The sequence below is a fragment of the Cyprinodon tularosa genome, unplaced genomic scaffold, assembly GCF_016077235.1.
Source record: "Cyprinodon tularosa strain WSP-4 unplaced genomic scaffold, ASM1607723v1 ctg1122, whole genome shotgun sequence".
Classification (NCBI taxonomy): domain Eukaryota; kingdom Metazoa; phylum Chordata; class Actinopteri; order Cyprinodontiformes; family Cyprinodontidae; genus Cyprinodon; species Cyprinodon tularosa.
Window position 1 is genome coordinate 371447 of NW_024037919.1, and position 23352 is coordinate 394798.

At 40.3% G+C, this 23352-nt stretch overlaps 1 protein-coding gene across 1 annotated transcript; it reads left to right on the plus strand.

Annotated features, from left to right (window-relative positions):
• Nucleotides 1-1886: 1886 nt before the first annotated feature.
• LOC119793696 (immunoglobulin lambda-1 light chain-like) lies at nucleotides 1887-22886 on the plus strand. The gene is made up of 6 exons (XM_038300925.1): nucleotides 1887-1944; nucleotides 2037-2345; nucleotides 18983-19042; nucleotides 21842-22150; nucleotides 22283-22348; nucleotides 22446-22886. Exons 1-6 carry the CDS (start codon nucleotides 1902-1904, stop codon nucleotides 22577-22579), a joined length of 921 nt encoding a protein of 306 aa, XP_038156853.1. The 5' UTR covers nucleotides 1887-1901; the 3' UTR covers nucleotides 22580-22886.
• Nucleotides 22887-23352: the final 466 nt, after the last annotated feature.

Below are 23352 nucleotides of genomic sequence, written 5' to 3' on the forward strand. Positions count from 1 at the left end.
GGGCGTCGGTGTTATGGGTCCAGTTCAGTTTATTGTTGAGGTGAACACCCAGGTGTCTGAAACTCTCCACAGTCTCTATGTCCTGCCCCTGGATGTTCACAGGGGGACTGAGGCTTTTTACTTTCTATTAATAAGAAACATCTGGATGTTGGAGAATATGTTTATTTCTATTTCATTATATTTACATTATTTATATTTACACAAGAAGGATATTGTTGAGTGAAATATTACTGAGTGAATAATGAAAACCTGCAACACTCATTATTTAAAGTTTATTAACTATAGAAAAACAAGAAGAAATGAATTGCAGCTATAAAAGCAGACAGAGAGCTCAGACCTCCACCAAATCCAGAGGATGGTTCACATCAGCACCAGAATCTAATCTTCTGTTCTTTGTCCTAATTCACACCTGGTCTGAACATTTGATCCAAATCCATCCAGAACTATCTGAGTTCTATTGCTAACAGACAGACGGACAAACAAACGCTGACAAAAACAGAACCTCCTTGTTAAGATCCAGGTTAGTTTGTGTTTGGTTGTTTTTTCTTTCTTCTAGCAGTTGGTGGCCACTAGAGGGCGCTATTGGATTGAGCTCTGCTGCCTCTGCACACACCTGCTCCTTGTTAGTCTCATCAGGAGCTTTGGAAGAAGAGCAGCCTGCCAATCATTAGATGCTGCAGTGTTATCCTCTGTGGTTCCTCTGGCTCTCTGTGTTTCTGTTCTTTGCATTTCATGTTGCTCTAAGCTAAAGCTTAACTTCCTTCTCTTTGTTCCCCACAAGGTACCATGACTGGCAGGACCTTTAGCTCTTCCTGCTTCTGTTGCTCACCTGAACCTGTCTGCCCTCAGACATCTGCCCCAACTGCTCCTCAACCATTAGATCCAAAGAAAGAAGCCATCAGAGGACAAACCCCCTGGATCCAACCATTCTTCCTTGGTGCCATTTTCTCCACTAAGCTCACTTCCTCTGACAAGATTAACTCCACATCAATCCTTCCTTTGACTCACCATCATCTTCCTCTCTTCAGTTTTGTTCCTGACCTCCTGTTCTCAGACCTCACCTCCTGGACCTGAGCTCAACAATTCAGTGATCTGTGAAATAAAAGTGAACTTTTTCTCTTGACTCCTGAGTTTCTCTGCTGGTGGAGGAGTGGAAGGATCTGGAAGACAAAGAAGTCCAACAGCTCAATCATAGTGTGAAATGTTCCAGTCTTCATCTGAAGCTGAATCTCTGCTCAACTTATCTTCTGCTTTTCATACCTTGGATCCATGTTTGGTTCCTCACGTTGCCGCCCTCATGCTTAACTTCACAGATGTCTTCATAATTGTAGAGAGTCTCATCATTAACCATCCGGACCATGGCAGAACTTTGTGACCCGCTGACCTCCACCTGTCTCTCCTCAGCAGGGGGCCGCTGCTCCTGTTGGCTGTTCTTCTCCTGTCTTTTCCAGGAGATCTGGACCACAGGAGGAAACATGTCTGAGTCCATTTCAGCTTCTTTATTGTGTCTCTAAAGCAGCACAGCAGCGCCATCTTCAGGTTGTTTCCATCATTTCCAGTCCAATAACAGATAACAGTCTGTGTTCCTAAATTCAGCTCCAAGCTGAATGTGTTTGTGGGAACATGAATGTTTTTTAGTGTTTCTGCATCATGTGAGGCAGATTTTTTCCATCTGCTGTCAGATTCAAATCCAGACGATGAAACCATCCAGCAGCTGGAGCTGAGCTGTCAATCAGCAGCAGCAGTCTGATCTGTGGGCTGCAGGGGCTGATGGGAGCTTTGAGGAGCTGTTAGAAACCACGTGGCCCTCGTCTGATCTAGCAGCTCGTCCTTGTTTGGCCTCAGCTGCATCAGAGCACCACTTCTCCCCAGGTTCACCAGAGGAAACACCACTGCACAAAATGCTTTTCCTCCCAGCTGCTGCTCTGTGCTGTCTGTGTTCAGGTGAGTGTTTCCAGCCAATCAGGAGCCAACAAAGTCCACCTGGAACAAACACTGTCCCACTAACCTTCATCTGTCTGTCTGTGTCTCTACAGCGCTGGCTGCCATGGCAACACAGCTGAGTCAGGATTTAACTCTGACCAGGAGAGTCGGTGACAGAGTCTCCCTCAGCTGTGGAGGAACTGATCAGTGTGATGATTATATATACTGGTACCAGAGGAAAGAAAATGAAACATTCAGACCAATTCTTTATATCTACAGTGATGGTAGCACAGATAAACCTTTCAATCATCCTCAGCAAAATGATTTCTCAGCTGAGAGAAATCAGAAAAGCTGTACACTGAAGTTAAATCCTGTTAAAATCGAACATATAGCCTCCTACTACTGCGGCTGTTGGAAGTCTGGTTCCCACAGTGAGAAATGATCCCTGCAGCCTGAACAAAAACCTCCAGATGAACAGATGTCAAACAGTGTTTGTGACGAGAAGAGAGCAGTAAACCACAGCCCAGGTTCACTGGTTTCACCTCCATCTCAGAGACTCACTGAGATCAGGGAAATCCTTTAGTCTTCTAATCTTTCATTATTTTATTGTATTTATTTCATAATTAATGATTTTATTTGTATTGTAACAGTTACAGGATAAGCAGAGGTGTCAAGTAACGAAGTACAAATACTTTGTTACTGTACTTAAGTAAACTTTTTAGGTATCTATACTTTACTCCATTACTTATTGTTCTTCCTACTTCTGACTTCTACTCATTACATTTTCACACCAGTATCTGTACTTTCTATTCCTTACATTTTTAAAACAAACGTTACTCGTTACTCTTGGCTTCGGTTTAATGCAGAGGTCACAGATTAGCGGACCGCGGTCCGGTGTTATGCTGAAAAGTGCATGCCTGCTGAGATATGCATCCTCAATCACGGGAGCGCGCTTCGCTGAGGATTAAAATATGACCAATGGAGCTACTTGTTATATTAGTGATATAAAAACGTTTAAATATTCCTCTCGTGGGGGAAATTTGTGTTTATTTGGCAGATTCATTTAGAAAAGTACGGGTGTTATGAACAACATTAAATCCAAAGATTTTGTCCGAGGTACGGCTGATTTATTTGTTGTAGTCTCTTGTTATTCACACACAACAATAAACAGTGATGCTGACGGGAGTTTGGAAACTGCAAAGCTTTGTCTGCAGCGGAAAATCAAACGTGCATCTACACAGCACAGCGTTCACAGACCAGTGTGATGCATTCATGAGCGTCAGATAGCCATGGTGCATTCAGGAGCATGGGACATTTCACACTTACAAGGAAAGAGACATAATTTGAACAGAACTTAACTCAGACAATAATGTATTTATTCAGAAACAGTGTGGTCTTTCTTACAATACTAAATGCTCTATAATTGTATTTCTGTTATTTTTTATTATGCACATCTGCTAGCTTTTTATTCTAAAAAATCCATAATATTACAGAATCAAATGATCAAAGTTTTTCAAAGCCTGTTTAAAAGCTCCAAATGAGGCTTCAGATCATACAGCAACAATTACGCTGTCATTGTTTTACAGGCAGAATGAGCATTTGCTGACCTTTGACCTTTAACTACTGATGGATATACAGGAATACAGTCATACAAGGTTCAACTCCTCTGAGATAGCACGGCATGCTATGTTTGGCAATTTCTATTTTTTTATTTTTAAATTTAAAAAATCATTGTATAACATTAATGCATAAACACCTCATTTTATTTCAGTGTTAAATTCTGCTTAAAGTAACAGATCATTAAAATGTCTCTGGACCTTTACTGGTTGATGATTTTCTTTATTCAGCCCCCGCTGATTGTTATAAATATTTATTTCACATCATGTGCGCCAACCTATGCAGATCATTGGCTCCATCCACATCTAGTGAAAACTAGTGAATCTAATGAAAGCATCACACTGGTCTGTGAACGCTGTGCTGTGTAGATGCACGTTTGATTTTCTGCTTAAGACAAAGCTTTGCAGTTTCAAAACTAACGTCGGCATGCATATCTCAGCAGGCATGCACTCTTTCAGCATAACACCGGACCGCGGTCCGCTAATCCGTGACCTCTGCATTAAACCGAAGCCAAGAGTAACGAGTAACGTTTGTTTTAAAAATGTAAGGAATAGAAAGTACAGATACTGGTGTGAAAATGTAATGAGTACAAGTCAGAAGTAGGAAGAACAATAAGTAATGGAGTAAAGTATATGTAACCCACTTCAAGGTATGTACACCAGGGTTCCTACAGCATAAGGCAAGTTAAATTCAAGACTTTAATGCCACTTGAAATAAAAATTTAAGACCAAATTCACAAGAAACAAGAAAAACCTGCTTGCGGCAACTTAACCCTAAAGGTTTATTTTAACATAAACCACTGCACTAATGGTTCAAATGTTGAAAAGCTTCCCATACAGGAAGAAAGCTAAAAACACACAAATGACAGATATATTTGAACAATTATTTTACTGAATTCAAACTTTGTTTTAGCAGGGAACAAAACAAATCAGTTTTAAAGCCACATCATAACCAGTGCTAAGTCTTTTTTGCAGCTATTTTTCTTTGTATGGTTTTCTTAGTATGTTTTTTTTGGTGATAAGTGGAGGCGTTGCAGAGACAAGGGTGGAACTAAACTGAGAAATACCGGCTGTTTCTCGGTAACTCCATTTTGACGCTTTGTGTTTCGTGCTTCGCATGTGCGACTCCACTGCCTTAATTCCCATCGTTCTGAGCTTGAATGACTTCTTGCACTAAATCCACTGAGCCTCATGTCTGTTCCCTGGTTTTAGCCATGGAGAAAACTCTTGGCTGGAGACAATTATCGTTACATTTACACTTGCTCATATTTTCCAGACAAAAAGTTAATGGTACATCTCCCAAACGTCCCGGCCGCAACAACGCTTTATTGGTTCCGCTATCGGGTAGGAACCAATAATGGCGAGCCGTTATTTTTTTTTAAATTGTCAATTTTAACGTTTTATTTAGATTACAAAAATAAATCGTAATAAAAATAATCCTATTTATGATGTTTTAAAAATTAAGACCCGAGAAAGGTTTAAGACATTTTAATACCAATTAAGGCCTTAGTTTTATTTTGAAGAATTCAATGCCTTTTAAGACTTTTTAAGGACCCCGGGAACCCTGGTACATGTCACAGACGAGGAGCTGAGAGATGCAATAACCAAACACACAGGTGGTTGCAGTTATTGTAGATTTTAGTTGCCAAAAAGAACACTGCAACATAAAATACAACACACAATAATAATAACGTAACCTTTGGGCCCTTTAACTAAGAAAGTAAAGTGTCTCTTAGAGAGTATGATTTTCCTTTGTTCCTTCCTGAGAGCGGTTGCTCTTAGTTCAATCAATGGCAGTTGACTGGCACGATCATACCAGAGACAGATTGGTGGTCCGCCGTATGGTGGTGTGGAGACTGGATTCAAGCGGGGAGGCTCGCCATCAATGGGTCGTAGAATCAGCCTTCCTGGACATGAGGGCTGGAATCTTCAATTTTCTTGGACTCATCAAAAAAGACCTGAGCTCAAAAAGACCATCTCGTTCATTATAATCAAAGTGTTGTACAACTATAAATACATTTTCCGAATATTAAACTGTATAAAGTTATAACAAGCAGATAACAATTACTTTGGTGACTTTCGCTTATTATTACCGTGTCAGAATAATTCCATTCTAACCCATTAGAGACAAAACATAAATTGAAATGTGATTATTTGGTCACACTTTTACCAATAAATTACCTTATTAATGAAATGCACATTATGCTTCAAGTAAAATGCATAAACTTTGTTTAACATTTATGCAACATCTCTATTTAACTCTCTTTTTAAAAATATTTTTATATTTAAACCAAAATACATTGCTTTCAGCTCCATGAATTAAGATAAATTACATTTTTACTGTCTTTAACCAATGAAATTAACAATTTACAATCAAATACCTTTCATGTAATCTATAATTATGAATTTCTATGAAATCTATAATTTCTATGAATTTACTGTAGTAAACCTGGTTTACTGCAGATATTTGGTTCAATAATTAAATAAAATGTCCACTGTAACAAAATCCTCTGTAAATTAACTTAAAGTGTGCAAAATAACGTTTTTCAATCACTATCATCGAAACAACATGACATGTGATCATACAGTAATTAACACAAGTGAGAGCTAGCTTACCAAGGGATGGTGTTGTGTTTACCCACTAACTTCGCTCCCTCTGTGCTCATCCACGCTCTAGACAGGATTTTTACAAAGTTAACACCATTAACTGACACAACCAAAAGTTTGAGCACCGAAAATGAGTGAATGAAAGAGCAGGGCTCCGTGAGTCAATTAACGAAGTTAAGCTAGTTGCACTTTTCTAAGCATCGCACTTCCTGTATTATCAAAATAAAACTTCCGGTTTTCAAAATAAAACCCAGTATCAATAAAAGTATGTAGAAAACAACAAAAATAGTACTTGAACCCTAACTGGTGGGTTACATATAGATACCTAAAAAGTGTACTTAAGTACAGTAACAAAGTATTTGTACTTTGTTACTTGACAGCTCTGCTGATATCATAGAGCTACAAAACCAGAAAGGAGCAGCGTTCTTCTTCTGCAGCAGCAGTTTTATACGACGTTCACACCGGACGCAGCAGGCGCAGCAGAAGCAGCGAGTTTACATGCAAAGTCAATGGTTGACGCGCGTCAAGGTGCAGCAAAATGTCCTGCAGCGCGTTTTGAGCAGCTAAAGCAGCGCGACGGGAACGTTTAAAGGAATAGTACACCCAAAACATGATTAGCCTTCATTTTCTACTCACCCCCATGCTGAACAACACTCTGGAGTACTTTTTTGATATCTCAAATGCATCTGGAGATCTGGGAGGCTTCTTGCTGTCTGCTGACATTCAAATAATGGAGGTCTATGGCGCCCGAGGCAGAAAGGTCCATAAAAGTCCACAAAAAACGTGTCAATATTCCTCCATACTGCTCGTCCAATGTATTCCAAGTGTCCTGAGTGGGTAGCGTCCATAATTTACTCGAAACAAAGTCATTTAGAATGTTTTTAGAGCATAAACAGTAGTGTATAGGATTTCCTAAAAGCGCATTCACGAGTCTATGGAAAACGCGGCAGACCAAACCAGACGAAAGTGCGCATTCAGCGTCTGCTCTGCCGATAATGCAAGCGTAGAAGAAGAAATGTACTGTTTACCTGTGCAAAGAAAGAAACAATGAAAGAAAAATGTCTGAGGACTTCAGTGTTGAGGAAGAGCATGAGTTCTTTGCCGAGCTGAATGCGCACTTTCGTCTGGTTTGGTCTGCCGCGGTTTCCGTAGACTCGTGAACTCGCTTTTTTTAATCAGTGAAGCTAAACTGGCTATTTATTTGTCCCGTAGAGACAGACTGCAGGAGAGACCTCACCTTGACGCCGTGGCTCTGTGGAAGTGCAACCTTAAAGCCAGGATCAGGCTTGAGTTTCACTTCCACAGAGCCACACAGAACATTGAGGATTTTATTCAGTTGTGGGGTTTTAAAAACATTTTATGTACTGTGTCAGATGATGGAGAACTGCATTTAAACAAGCTCATTATTTAATGATTTTTAACTGACACTTGTTTTACTATAATAGTGATTTTAACTGACACTTGTTGTGTGTCAATTGTATATATGTTTGAATTGTGTAAATAAAGTGCTGTTAAAAGTCAAAAGTCACCTGTGGGTAAATGAGCTCCTGTTAATGAGAAATGTAAATCTCCATAATTAGCGCCCCAATAATACCATATAAAGGGAATTCAGGAGGTGTTCATTCACAATAAAAGGCATCAAAAATGAAGAAGAAAAACTTTCCTGGTTCAGAGATCAAGGTTCTGCTGACTGAGAGCTGAGCAGCAAAATTAAAGGACCAGTAAAAGCCAAGCAGTGAAATGAATCACAAGAGCTGTAAATGATGTGGTTTCACTTTACAGAAGTAAAATAAATAAATAAAAATCTTAATTATGATACATTCATTCATTCATTCAATGAAATCTACCAATGGAGGCAAGAGCTGCAACATATGGTGTAAATGCTTCTTAAAAGTTCAATCAACCATCATGACAACATTCAGCTAATCTCCTTTTAATACACACACCTGTACTGTACATCTCCAGACCACGTCTGCCATTATTCCTTCATCCATCTCTCTCCAGGGTTCCTACAGCATAAGGCAAGTTCAATTCAAGACTTTTAAGACTTTTTAATGCCACTAGAAATAAAAATGTAATACCAACTTCACAAGAAACACAAGAAAACTTGCTTGCAACAACTTTACCCAAATGTTTATTTTAACATAAAACATTGCACCAATGTTTCAAGTTTTGAAAAACTTTCCATATAGGAAGAAAGTTAAAAACAAACAAATGACAGATATATTTTAACAACAATTTAACTGAATTCACAAACTTTGTTTTAGCAGGGAACAAAACAAACAAATCAGTTTTAAAGCCACAACATAACCAGAGCTAACTCTTTTTTGCAGCTATGGCATGGTACTGCATGCCTTCTTCAGATCGCCCTCCACCTGTTGCTACTCTGCCATCTTTCTTTGTATTGTTTTCTTAGTATGTTTGATTTGGTGATAAGTTGGGCCATCACCGTGCCAGCCGTGCTCTCGGCTTGTGTAGCCAGTTTATCTGCATCATCCAAGAGAACTTTTGCCACCGCAGACAGAACCGTTTTCTTCTTCTTAAGTTCCTCAATACGCGCTGCAGCTGCCCTTCTGTTCTGGGTTGCAATATCAGTCAGTTTCTTTTTCTTTTCCTCCTCTAAGTAAATCCTGTACCTCGACCTAGCTGCTGCAACTGATGAAAGCAACTCCCTAGTGATGGGACCTTGAGGACGCCCCCACAAACTGTGGCATAGTCACAGATCAGGCGCTGGGTGACCATTGTTTTTTCTTGCAGGTTGCAAGTTTCAACCTCTTAGTTTATTGAGAAGCCTCTCTCCACTGTTGCCTGACCATGCGATAGGAGAAGAAGCTTCTTACAAAACCTCCACAGCTCAGTGAAGCTCTTGCTCTGGAAAGCATGATGGAGGAAGACATCCACCCTTGTGACAGAGGGCTGGTAGTAGAGGAAGGTGTCGTTTCTAGCTTTAGCAGATAAAAAATCCAAGAACTGCTGTATAACCACGTCACCTGCAAGAAACAATACAAAGATAGGCAAAAAAATCAATAAACGCTAATGCTTTGTTTTATAGTCACACCAAGTCCTATACAAGAAAGAGGTTCATTAATCATAATTTATTCTCTTATGCCTTTAGAGACAGATATTTTCCAGTCGATTTGTAGACTAGAGCAGATTTCAGCAACAAGGCAGATTAAATTCACTCATTCATTAATTGTAATGAATGCAGAAAGAAATAAACTTCTGTACTTTCTCATACCAGCTAAAACACCTCCTGGCAACTGCTTATGGTGTAGAAACCTCTGAACAAGCTTTCTCATCTTGCTCTGGCTCCCTTCTGGATCAGAGAACATCTTTCTGGGGTCCAAACAGGTCAACTGCCTCAAAGTGGGATATTTTAAGGGGCTCTTGTCCTGCCCTTTCTGAAGGATGGATGACATTATATTGATGCAGTTCCTCTTAAACTCTAGGACTGGGAGTTCCTCTATCTTTTTCTGTCTTTGGAGTTCCTGACAGGGAAGATTAGAACGACTCGTGGAAGAACTCGTAAATACATTTTCTGCCTCCTGCTACTGTTTTTAAGAATGACTTCAAACACTACCTTTAGGGTTGATTCTGCACCCAAGCCAATGTTGACTTCTCGAGGTTGGACCCAATTCTTTTTGTCACCAACATCCAGTCGGACCAACTGGAGTGGACTGGTTTCTTGAAGCACGTCCCGCTTGATGAAACGTCTGAAAATACACTGTGATGAGAAAAGATAGAAATTTAACCCAAATAAATACGACCATGGTGATCAAAAATGTTTTTCCCCTTAGTGGAAAACAATTAGCATCATTAATTCTGCCAAGTTGCTCACAAGGATCGGCATCATTGGCTGATCTTTCTGGTATTTGGTCAGGAAGCTACTGAAGGTCCTGATGACAGACATGTAGAAGTAAAGTTTGGCCATTATGAGAGCATCTTTTAGTGCTCATTCGAGGGTTTCATAGGAAAAGGTTCCTGGATTTGGCAGCTTCTGGGTCCTGACTGCATCTATGTATAAGGACAATGAAGACCACACTTCTAACGCCCTCTCCACAGCTGCCATGTTTTCAAGCCACTGGTGGCCACAGAATGGCAGTGGAAATTGTGTGGTTTTGGTAAGAACTGTAAAGTTCTCCCTTCTTGCAGGTATATTATGGAAAAGGGTGTGCATGGCCTTCAAAACCTTTTCCAGTTGTCATATGATGAAGCCACCTTTGTAAGCATTATGTAAAAAAGATCGCAGCCCACCTGTGGTCATTCAGAACCTCAGCTAAGAACCCCATTAAGCTGTGCTAAAGGGTAATTATTTATCTTCACAAATATACAGTTTACTTACGATTGATGCTGTCAAAAATAACTTATTTGGATTGACTATGACCTGGATGACTGAGAATCTTCACCAGCATTCAGAGGGAATACAAATAGTTCAAGAGAACAAAAAGTGACAAAGTGAAATAAGCAGCTTATATTTAAAAGAATATTCGTTCTTTAAAGATAACATGAAACTAAATTTAACTGGAAACTTAACTAATAATGTTCAGATAGCTCATTCAAAGGTCTTTCTAAATAACTGTTATAATCACGATTTAAAGCAGCTGAGGGTTTCAGCACTTTTATTTATTTATTCCAGATTAGTGAAGCATAAGAACTAAACATTGCTTCTCTATGTTCTGGTTAGTCTTGGTGAGGATGCAGGCAGCAGCAATATCAAAGTTTGGCACATTTATGTATTGATTTCTTCCATGCATTTACCCAGAGCTGGAATGGGTTCATGGTTACCTGGTGACATTGTAATGTACAGCTGTGTGTCGTCTGTACAGTTATAGTAACTTATGTTGCTGTTTATTAAGGTCTGAGTTAGGGGCAGCAGGGAGACATTGAATAACAGGGGCCCTAAGGTGGACCCTTGGGGAACAACACATTAGATTTTTTGGCCGTTGATGTAAAGTTACTGACTAAAAAAGTTCCTGTCCTTCCAGTAGGTGTTAAAGCAGTCCAGTGCTTTACTAGAAAGTTGATCCAGTTTCCCAGGAGCTCTAATAAAATGGAACGATCAACAGTGTTGAATGATGCACTAAGGTCCAGTAATACCAGCACTGTGGCTCTTTCACAGTCTGCATTTATAAGCAGCAGCTGGTCATTGTTAGGAAGGTGGTTAGCTGCTTTTTCATTAATCTTACTGATGAAGGGGGGATTTAAAATGGGCCTCTAGTTCTGCAGTAGCAGTTGGTCCAAGATGTTCTTTTTTAAGATGGGTGTGATAATTGCTGTTTTCAGGGCACTGAAAGGGTCCAAATATGGTTTCACCATTGACTGGAGCTGCTTTAGAACCGGTCTTTCTAGTTATTTCATTGAATGTAATGTCAAGACCACAGGTCTGTAATCAATGTGTGAGTTTGGGTGGTTGTTGTTTGGCAGCACTAACAGTCAGAGCAGAAACAGCCATCATAAGTAGGCTGATACTGAAATCATCACACAGCTGGGGGGCTCATCCTTTAGGGAGTCTATGGCTTGAACCATCTGGGGCTGCCTCAGTTCCTGGACATAGAACGTGGAGCTCAATCCTCACATGGTGATGGTGATCAGAGGCTCTGAGATGTTAGAAAACAACAATGGTGGTAGAAGTAGAAGGGGTCTAAGTGAAGAGGAAGAGAAGCTGAGGAGCAGTTGAGGGTTTGATGACCCCCAGATAGGTATTGGAGGGAAAGGTGGGAGGAAATATCATTATCCAATCTGTTAAAATCAAATCTAACTTGTTGACCTCCTCTTGGTCTCCTCCCATCAATTCAATTCAATTTATTTATATAGCGCCGATTCACAACACACGTCATGTCACGACACTTTACTTTACAAATTCATTAAAAGTTTTTTTATCTAAAGAAAACCAGTTGATGCAGAGTTAGAATCTAGGCTTCAGGCTGTTGAACATCCAGGAGTTAAAGTAGGCCCCCCACGTAGCTGTCCTACAAAAGTGCCTGAGAAGCCAGAGAATAAGAATAATCCTAGATTTTTTTTAATACAGTTGCCAAGGTCACCCAGATGTCAGGAATCCAGTTTGTGTGGTTTGTTTTTGTGTTTCCTTTCCTCCTCCACCAGGTGGTGCCCCGTCCTCATTGGTTGTCCCGGCACACCTGCAGCTCATTGCCTCATTACCTGTGGAGTGTTCTTAAGCTGCTGATTGCCTCTACTTCGACGCCAGAGTGTTTGCCAATACAGGGAAGTCATCCTGCAAACTGGATTTGTTCGGTCCTTCTCTCTCTGGAAGGTTCAACTGAGCTTCTAACTGAGCTGGGGTTCCAAACAGGAAGTTTGGACCCACCTTCCCCAAGAAGTACTGAGCTTCTAACTGAGCTGGGGGTCCCAAACATGAAGTTTGGACCCACTTTCCCCAAGACGTCGTTTGAGCTTCACTCCAAGCAAAGGTTTCATCAGCGCCGCAGCCTCTTCAAGCACCGCAGGAAATCAGAGTGGCAGTAAGCTTCTCCTTTCACCAAGGAACAACCGCAGTCTGAGTAACCCAGTCCACCCATCCCCAAGCAAGCCACTCTCTGGTAAAATCCTCTCACTCTGGATTCCATAAAGGACACCTTTCCCTGGAGAAGTGAGACTGCAACCTTTTTCCTCCAATTCAAACCTAAGATTCAAATTTCCCACTGAGCCTGAACTAACCGCAATGACTTCCCCTCACCTTCCAGTTCCCGTTGAGCAGTGTCCAGAGCAACACGGGGCTCATCCCCTTCTACACTGAGCTGTACTTGCGTCATCACCATACTCTAAATAAACCTGTTAAACTTTTCCATGGTCTCTCTGTTTGGTTTTCTGCATCTTGGGGTCAGACCTTAGATAAAAATCATGACACCAGAACCATAGCTTAGTTGAACCGTCCATTCCACTTTATAAATAAGATCATTAGCACTCCTCTATCCACGATTGGTTTGTCTCTGGAGGGTTGGGCAGCATCTGAGGTAGTCATGGAATCTGAACCGGCTTTAGACTGCTTTGATCCATTTGAACTTTCAGAGTTGGCAAAACTATTCATCTAAGACCTCAACATCTATGTTAGGTCCAGTCTGGCTTTAGAGCTCAATATAGCACTGAAACCGCTCTGCTGAAAGTCGCTAATGATATTCTCATGGCCTCAGATAATGGACTTGTATCTGTGCTCGTCCTGTTGGATCTCAGTGTTGCATTTGATACAGTTGACCATAATATTCTTTTAGAAAGACTTGAATATTTTGTTGGAATTAAAGGAACAGCACTAGACTGGTTTAAATCTTATCTATCTGATCGAATTCAGTTTGTTCATGTTAATGATAGATCTTCAACACGCTCAAAGGTTACCTGTGGAGTACCACAGGGATCAGTGCTAGGACCAATTCTCTTTACTTTATACATGCTCCCAATTGGTAGAGTTATTAGACAGCATGGGATTAATTTTCACTGTTATGCTGATGATACCCAGCTATATCTGTCTATAAATCCAGATGAAGCTAACCCATTACATAAATTACAGACATGTCTTGAAGACATAAAAACCTGGATGACTCTTAACTTTCTGCTTCTGAATGCAGACAAAACAGAAGTTATAGTCTTTGGACCAGAGTCTTTGAAAAATAAGCTGATTAGTCAGTCACTTCATTTGGATGGGATTAAACTGATTTCAGATAATAAAGTAAAAAATCTTGGTGTTGTTTTTGATCAGGACCTGTCATTTAAATCCCATATCAAAGAAGTTTCTAGAATTTCCTTTTTCATCTGGGGAATATTGCAAAAATGAGAAATCTCCTGTCCAGGGGTGATGCTGAGAAACTAGTCCATGCATTTGTTACTTCAAGGCTGGACTATTGTAATTCTTTACTATCAGGAAGTCCACAAACTGTAGTTAAAAGCCTTCAGCTGATCCAAAATGCTGCAGCCAGAGTTCTGATGAAAATTAAAAAGAGAGATCATATCTCTCCTATCCTAGCTTCTCTTCATTGGCTTCCTGTTAAATCCAGAATAGAATTTAAAATCCTCCTTCTCACATATAAAGCCTTAAATGGCCAAGCTCCATCTGATATCAGAGATCTGATTGTTCCTTATGTTCCTAACAGAGCACTTCGCTCTCAATCTGCAGGTTTACTAGTGGTTCCTAGAATTTCTTAAAGTAGAATGGGAGGCAGATCTTTTAGTTATCAGGCTCCTCTCCTGTGGAACCAACTACCAGTTTTAGTCCGTGAGGCAGACACTCTGTCTACTTTTAAGGCTAGACTTAAAACTTTCCTTTTTTATAAAGCTTATAGTTAGAGTGGCTCAGGTTATCCTGAGCTATCTCTATAGTTATGCTGCTATAGGCTTAGATTTCTGCTTCATTCTATCTCTATTCTCCCACTCTGCAGAATCTGTTAGTTCAATCTCTAACGTTCTGCTCTCTCTGCTTTTTCTCATAGTAGCTTCATCTGGTCTCTTCCTGTTTGGCTGTGACTCCATCCTGGAGAGAAATATCAGCTGTGCTGCTTCCATCAACACCCTTGTTTATAGATGCTGGAGATCGGCCTGTTTCCCAGTGACTGGCTGGATGTGCTCTCTTGATCCTCTGACATGGGAGCTGGCTCGGAGCTCGTCTGCCTGGCTGTGTGTTTCCTGGACGGGGCCGCATTTTACAGCTGCTTTTTGTGTCTCTGCTTCTGTTTCCTTGAACCCCAGTTGGCCTGTGCAGATGGCCGCTCACACTGAGCCTGGTTCTGCTGGAGGTTCTTTTTGTTAAAAGGGAGTTTTTCCTCTCCACTGTCGCTACAAGCCTGCTTAGTGTGAGGGATTGCATTGGAGTAAATTTTAAGCCTGTAAAACTCTGTCCAGCAGCTGCTGGTAGCAGAGCTGGAAGTCACCATGACTCTGATCAGCTCTGCTGTGTTGGCCTTTGGAAACCGTCACTCTGATTCACACACTAATATTATTATCAGTGGGACCTAGAGGGGCTTCTAGCTAATGCTGCAGACACTGTTTGTTGGTAACTGAGTCACCAGATCCAGATGTGACATCACCACGCCTGCCATCCTCCATCTTGGTAGACCCTAGCTGCCCTCAGCCGTCACCCTGATGGCTGGTTACCACAGCAACAAGACAAGGAAACACCACAGCACTTAATATACAACATTTAAACTGATTTTATTCTGTTTCATTAGTTTGATGTTTATTGCAGAGCTAAAAACTGCAGGAAGAGTTTTGGTATCTATTAGTTTACTAATCCACTCTGTGATGTCACCAAGAAGGCAGATTGTTCCTGTATATTCTAGGCATGTTGATCAGTCTTCACATAGTTTTAGCCAGAAGTCATAGACAGCTGGACAGAACCAGAGAACATAGATATTCATCAGCTAGATCTCCATGCAGTTTGGACATGTGATGCTAAGTCAGAAACCCATCTGGAACATTGTTGGGTTTTAATCCAGAGAAATGTGAGTTTAAAAGATTAAGAGGAAATGATCAAACACAGACTTAGGGATTTAGAAAAGTGAACCTCTGCAAAGGGGTGAAAAGCTGCTGGCTCAGAAACCAGCACCTTCTCACCCAGATCCCTTCATAGCAAAGCCTTTTATTAACAGTTTACAACATCATAGGGAGGGCCTTAAACAGAAGACCCAGTAATGATTATCTGGGAGGATGCAGGTAATAAGATAGTGTGAATTGACCATCTGGCTGGATGGAAGTCACACAACCGTGTGATTCTGCCTCATGACCTACTGGAGGTCATAAAAGTTTATGACCCATCTGGTTGAATCACAGGATAGAAATGTAGCATCTTCTTTCTTTCAATGTTTCATATGTCCACACAATAATTTTATAATTATCACTCTAACATTTCCCCCCTCTTATACATAAAAACATCAGCATATAGCACTTCTAAAAAGATTTTCACTACATACATCATGAATGCATTGCAGATAGGGAATTCAGTAATCAAAGTTTAATATGCAAAACACAACAATATTAAAAGGAAGCAAAACCACTTTGGTTTTTCAGATCTTCGCCAGTCCGTCCAAGGAAACACCCACTAACCGGACTCTAAAAGACTGGGTTAGGTTGGTTTCTTCACCAGCGTTGAGACGATTGGTCCTAAAAAACCAAACGCCTTTGAAGCTGGATTTCACCACAGATCTATACCTTAGTCGTGGGGTCCCTGTGAAAGTAACTGGGCTTTTTTGCTGAGGAAAATTTTTTAATCAGTTTACAATGACTCTGGTGGATCCAAGTGTTTCTCTCCTGGATCTTCACAGTGGTGGGGGTTGTTAGTTGCACTATGTAGGGTCCTTCCCACCTCGGAGCTTCCCAACTCTTCCCTTTGATGATTTTAATCAGCTCTCGGTCTCCAGGCTTCAGGCCTTCCTGTGGGGAAACAAAAAGGAGCTCTGGGCAGATTACATGTTCTTTGAACAGTTCCGTATTTGAACAGTTTCAGAATTCACTTAGTTAATGGGTCAATGCTCTTTTTCTTTTTCTGCCCATGGCTGTCCTTCCCATAAAGGTAGAACAAAAGGTCTCCCATTCACCATTTCAAAAGAGGCCAAACCATCAGATGTTGGAACAATCCTCATGAGTAATTTTACTAAATGCAAACACTCTGGTCATGGCTTTCCTGTTTCTGCCATGAATTTTCTCAATCTGTTCTTAACCTCTCCATTAGCTCGTTCCACCAATCTTGCACTCTGTGGATGGTAGGAACATTGATGTTTTAAGGTTATGTTTAAATGTTTAGACATTACTGATACCACTTCATTCACAAAATGTGTTCCATTATCACTTTATAAGATTTTTTGGATACCATGTTCAGGTATGATATGTTTACACAACCCTTTTGCTACTGTCAGTGCATTGACATGTTTTGTGGAAACAATTTCTACCCATTTAGAAACATTGTCCACTAGGACTAGGCAGTACTTGTACTGTCCACTTGGGGTCAGCTCAATGTAGTCCATGCTAATTATTTCAACTGGAGCTGTACCTCTTGGCACCTGTCCTCACTTAGTTTTCTGATTTGCTTGTGAATTGTATTCACAACATGTGAGACATGCAAAAATTTTAAAAGCAGTAGTAGTTACACACCTGTGTGTGTACCTATACCATATTCATCATAACTCCCCCTGTTTGAGACATGATAATTTCATGGTTCAAAATAGCATCAGAATAGCAATAGAATCAGAAATAGTTTAATAATCCCAGAGGGAAATTAATTTTGTTACACGCTCAAGTTACAGTTTTCTCTTTATACACACACATCCAACTACACAATATAATAAAAACAAAAAATAAGAATATGGGGGAACTGTTGTTTACACGGGTCCTCTTTAACCCTTAAAAGTAAGACACTACAGGTATGAGCGTATCACCATGAGAATGTAACAACACAAAGGTCAGGTCTTTGTCCTGATTAGTTTTCTATGAAGGATTTTGTTTTCTATCAGCTGAAAGTTGGTGTTTTTGGTCATTCTAGAAGCTTTTATGCTGATTTTACTCCAATAGTTAAAATCTGTGCTGGTAGATAAATCAGAATCACATTTACTGATAGGAAGTCAGATTGTTAATGAATCTCTAATCAGTGTTTATCTCTACATGAACATTGAAGTGTTTTTGTAAACTAGTCTAAATCCCACATCTGGCAGACCTGACCTGCATTGTTAGTTGATGATCATTCATTGGTAGTTTGATCAAAGAACTCAGGATGGTTCCCAACTCAGACTCAGCTCTCACTCTGCTTCATGACACCATCAGCATCCAGGAAACCACAGACCACCATGCAGCGTTCATGATCACAGGAGATTTCAGCAGCTGCAGCTCAGACTGAACACACTGAAGACTTTCAGCAAGACGACGTCCCAACAGACAAGGAAACACACTGGGATAGATGAGAGCTTTCATACATGATGTCTGCAGAGCTTCCTTCAGACCTACTTTGGATCTTCAGAGATTCACATTTCTGATGGTTCTGCCAAGGATCCAGACAGGAGCTCAGAGCAGCTTCTCCAAGACAGTTCAGCTATGATCTGCTGAACATCAGCTCAGATTACAGGACTGTTCTGTTCTCATTCAGACACTTTTGAAATCTGCATCCAATCATGAAGAAGCAGCAAACTTGATTCCAGTTGATCCTGAGGACAACATGAAGATCTGAACTAACTCCCAGATCCAGTCCATGTGGACTAAAGTAGTGGAGCGACCCACTGACTGACACCAACACCAGAACCATGCTGCTAGTGCGGCTAAAAGAAAAGAGAAGAAGAGACAGTCATGTTGATGTGAACATTAGAGAAACACATCATGGAGCTGAAATCTGATCCTGCTTCATCATTTGGACCGCTTCACCTCAGCTGACCCATTCAGCAGCAGACAGCTTTTCTAGCAGTCTTTCTCACTGTGTGGAGGATACTGGAACCACATCTTTGGTTCTGGAACCAAACTGGATGGAACAGGTAAGAACCAACATTTATTGTTTGATTGTAGAAGTTAAAATGTGTTTAAAGTCACTTTCTGCTGCTTCAGGATTTACATGTTAGTTTTTATCATTAGGAGAGAATTCATCATGAAAATATCAATAATTGATGGAAAACATGTTAAAAAGTATCTGAACAACTTTAGAAAATTAATGTTGATATTTTTACAGATATTGGAGAATAATATCTGAAACCTTTCAGTAACTCTAACCCTGTAATATCTGCTAATATTGTTGATAAAAGTCTAATTACTGTAAAATATTCTTTATAGATTCACTAACTGCTAAACCTCAGTGTTACATGTAGCTGAGAGAGAAAAACTGAAAATAATCAGAGCAGAAAACAGCAGACAGGTTTTTGTAGCAGTCTTTCTCACTGTGAATGAATACCTCTTTGGTTCTGGAACCAAACTGTATGTAACAGGTAAGAACCAACATTTATTGTTTGATTGTTGAAGTTAAAATGTGTTTAAAGTCACTTTCTGCTGCTTCAGGATTTTAAACTAATTATTTGATCATTTTAATAATCCTGTTTAATCGGCTGAAAATGCATCAAATAAAATATAATTTATTTAGAAAAGGATTAAAAATCTATGTGAATAAATCCAACATTTAACTTCCAAAGGTTGTAAAGTAAACCTGGTAATAAACCCTCAATGTTTTCTGATCAGCAGAGATGTAAATATGTTTCAATGAGTTCAAAGCTCCAAAGTTTCTGAGCCTGGTTTTAAGTTCAGAGTGGAGCAACAGAAACATTTTCCTGCCATGAATCCAATGATTTTCCCTCCTAGTTTTAACCAGTGTTCAGCGTGGCTGCAGGGTGGATCAGTGGGTAGAGCAGCTGCTCCATGTTCTCACACTGTTGCTCCTTGATGCAGCTGTTCTGGGTCAGAACTCGGAGCCCGGCCCGTTTACTGCAGAGCTTCCTTTGCTCTGTCTGCTTTCTGTCTGATAGAGAAAAGATGTTCCACAGAAATATTACAGTTAAGAGATTTGATACATGAAAAACTGCTAAATGATTAAGATGCTGTTTTCATTTAAAATCTACTTTTATTAAAAACAGAAAAGTTTGGTAACTGTTACAAAACAATACTTATGAAAATATGAATTTAGAAATCAACATAATGCTTAAAGTGACATAAATGTCAGAATTAGTGCTAAAAATAAATGGTACAGTTTTTGTGGTTTGAGCAAGAAAAGTATTTTTTACTTGAATTAAATGTCTAAAAGAAAATTTATATCAATTTATGTATTTATTGGTAAATTTCACTATGAAAATGAAGTAAAGAAAATTGGGTAAAAATGTAATTTTCCATTTTCTGCTGATTTATTGATGATGTTAGTGAAGCTCAGAGGAGGGTAGAGTCACAAAGAAATGAACCTCTGAATTCATTTTGTTGAATTTACAGAATCAGACAGAAATTTAAAATGATCTGAAAATTCAAGTAAAATTATAAAAATTATCTTAAGAATAAAAATATGTTAATAGAGAAATGTGGGCTTAATAAAGCGTCTGTTTAATTCCTGCTTAAAGGCTGTTATTGTCTAAAGCAGCGGCCTCCAAAGTTCTTCTCATGGCGGACAAAAGATGTCAGTTTTAAAGTTCTAGACGGAAACAAAATGTTATATATTATGTTAAAATAAGAATTTTAAAACTATATTTTTCAGCTTTATCTGATCAACAGTTAACTAATCTAGCAATATTGGAATAAAAGAAGCACAGGGATCTGATTTCTAAAGAAAATGAATCAATAAGCCGTTGAAGATCCAAAACATTCAAAGTCTTTCAGGTTTTCTTCTATAAAAATATCAAACAATGGCCTAAAATGTTCCGGTTTATTAACTGTGTCTAAATGTTGTGTTTCTGAAACATAGCAGCATTAAACAGGATGTGGATGTGGCTCAGTCCTGCTGTTCTTTGCCTAGTTTCATTTTTGCGCCGCCGTACCCTCTGACCACCATCAGAAGTCAATGCAGCACAAGTGTTTTGCACAAGGACACGGCAACGTTGAAAGCTTGGGACCTGAACCGACAACCCTTCAGTTGGAGGGAAACTCCTGCATCTGAAGCCACAGTCGCCCATAAGATAAAATCTATTTGCCATTTTCTGCGTATTTATTGATAACTTGAGCAAAACTCAAAGGACTCATATTCTGAGTAACTGTTGGATCAAAACCTCTGATTTAATTTGTGAAACGATGAAATCAGAAAGATAGAAATATAAAATTGGCGTGATTCGGTGGCACAGTGGTTAGCACGCACGACCCATGTACGGAGGCCTTAGTCCTGGACGTGGCCGACCCGACCTTTGCTGCATGTCTCTCCTCCTCTCTCGTACCCCCTTTCCTGTCAGCCCACTGTACAAAGAAAATGAGCCACCAGTGCTGGAAAAACCTTAAAAAAGAAATATAAAATTTTAAATAAAAAGTTTTATTGAATCTTTATAAAGTTTTAAGAACAATATTTTTTTCAGGTTTTCAGCCATTAAACAGTTAATTAAATCTGACTGTATCTAGATGTTAGAATGGGAAATGGAGTGAATTTCTCCAGAACTTTTCTCCTCATACCGACCACTCAAAGCTCTTTACACTAGAGCCACGTTCACCCAGTCACACTCACTAACGCACTCATTCATTCACCCACATCGCTAGGCAACCTGGGGCTTAGTGCCTTGCTCAGGGCCACATGAGGAAGCTGGAATCAAACCCACAACCTTCTCCCCACTGGAGCCCAGTTCAGGCCAAGAACAGTCCAAAGTCCTTCCAGTGAGGATATCTACTGGTTCCTGTCTATTCAGCTGAGCTCCATGAGGCCCAGCAGGCTCAGCAGATAGAAAATAACATCAGAACCATGAAGATTGTGGAGAAGAAGTCTGACTTTAACATCAGCTGTAGGTGTGTCTCTGTGTCTGGAGCATTTCTGCTTCCAACATGTTTTCTTCATCCAGTGAAGTAACTGGAGGTGGGAGAGGAGCCAGAAATGTCCTCCAGTTAGAGCAGAGTTCCTTCCAAAGAATCAGCTCTGCTGAAGCTGCCATGAGTTGGTGTTTGATGTGAAGGTGGATCCAGTGTCTGCAGGGAACTTTGTGCTGCATTGATGAGTAGTTTAGTGATCAGAGTCCATGTAGTTTCCAGGATCAGACTGAATGCAGTGCAGTGCTGGAAGCTGCTGCTGACTGTGTGAATGTGTGTCTGTGCTGCTTGTTGCTGCTGTCAAGCTTCAGAGGAGCAGCTGAAGGAGCCTGTGGTGAGCGTGTACCCAGCAGCATCCAGAGCCCACCTGGAGGGGAAGAGCTCCCTGCTGTGTCTGGCCTCAGGCATGTTTCCTCCTGAGGTCAAGATCTCCTGGAAAAGACAGAAGAAGGACGGTGATCTGGAGGATCTGCTCCCTGCTGAGGGAGAGCAGCTGGAGCTCAGAGAGCCGGGACGCACCACCTCCATCTTACTGGTGGATGGGGACCCTGTCATCCCCTATAAATACCACTGCTCTGTCCAGCATGAGGGGGGAAGAGTGGAGGCCCAAACACAACAAGGTAATGAAGGCTTGGTGACTGTGTTCAGCAGAGATTCAGCTTCATGTGGAGACGCTGTCAAAGAGAGCAGAGGAGCAGAGGACGGACATTTCTCTCTGCAACTCCAAACATTTGACTCCTTTTCTGTTTCAGAGCTTCCAGCTCCAGCAGCCTGTCCTCCAGAGAGACCAGACCTGGCAGCTCTGCAGCAAGCTGACTGTAAGATCACCTGCTGACAAATACATGATCAGCTTCAGCTCCTCATCAGCTGGATTGGTAGATTTCTGAGCTCTCTGTGTCTCTGTGTGTCTGTCAGTGTCCTTCCAGTCTCAGTGCAGGGTGAAGCTGCTCCTCCTGCTCTACACAGTGCTGATAGTGAAGAGTCTGGTGTACTGCTGTGGACTCTCTCTGCTGATGAGCCTCAGAACCAAGGGACCGTCCACCAACTGAACACATGCTGACTCACTGCTTTCTCACCAACTTTTCTTCCTTTGCTCCTTGTTAAAATCTCACTTCTGCTGAATTTTCCTGACGTTAAAAAGTTTCTGCTTGTTTCTCCAAAGATGATGACATGTTTCTGTCATGCAGTGTCATTTGTAAAATGATCTTTGTAGCTTGATTTGATCGTTTGAATCATTTTCAGAGCTTGTATTTCTTTGTTGCTTCTCAAAAAGAAGCAGAATGGTGATTTTCTTTTTATTGTAACTCAGCTATGATGGAAATCATTCATATTTTTATTAAAACAATCTATAATTCACTTCCACTGTGTCTTTAATAGTCAATGAAATGATTTATTTTCCATTGCTCATTATATTCCTTCATCTGGTGGATCCATGACAAAGATTGCAATAAACATGATGAAAAACAGTTAATCATCATTTTCTGTAACCTGTTTAGATGAATGAAGTGAACCAAAGGACTAAACTAGAACCTTCACCTCTTCACACCTATTTTAGCAAACATGCATCAGTTTGGATGCATCACTCAAACAGCCACAATAGCGTGTTCATTCCTCCAATGCCAGTTATCACACATTCAGTGCTGACCTAGGAACCTTTGGCAAGCAGTTGTTTCTGGTACGGCTGGTCCCTGATGGGGAATCTGATCATTGATCATTGATCTAGAAAAACTCTCACTGATGAGTAATATTACATTTTATTAGTTATTAAAGTAAAAATCTCAATTTGGCAAAAACACAACAAAATGTTTTATATTGAAGTCTC

Coding starts and splice junctions, on each gene's coding strand:
- LOC119793696 (XM_038300925.1), top strand. CDS start 1,902: ATGCTTTTCCTCCCAGCTGCTGCTCTGTGCTGTCTGTGTTCAG. Junction 1,945..2,036: donor TCTGTGCTGTCTGTGTTCAG/GTGAGTGTTTCC, acceptor GTGTCTCTACAG/CGCTGGCTGCCATGGCAACA. Junction 22,349..22,445: donor AGCTCTGCAGCAAGCTGACT/GTAAGATCACCT, acceptor TGTGTCTGTCAG/TGTCCTTCCAGTCTCAGTGC.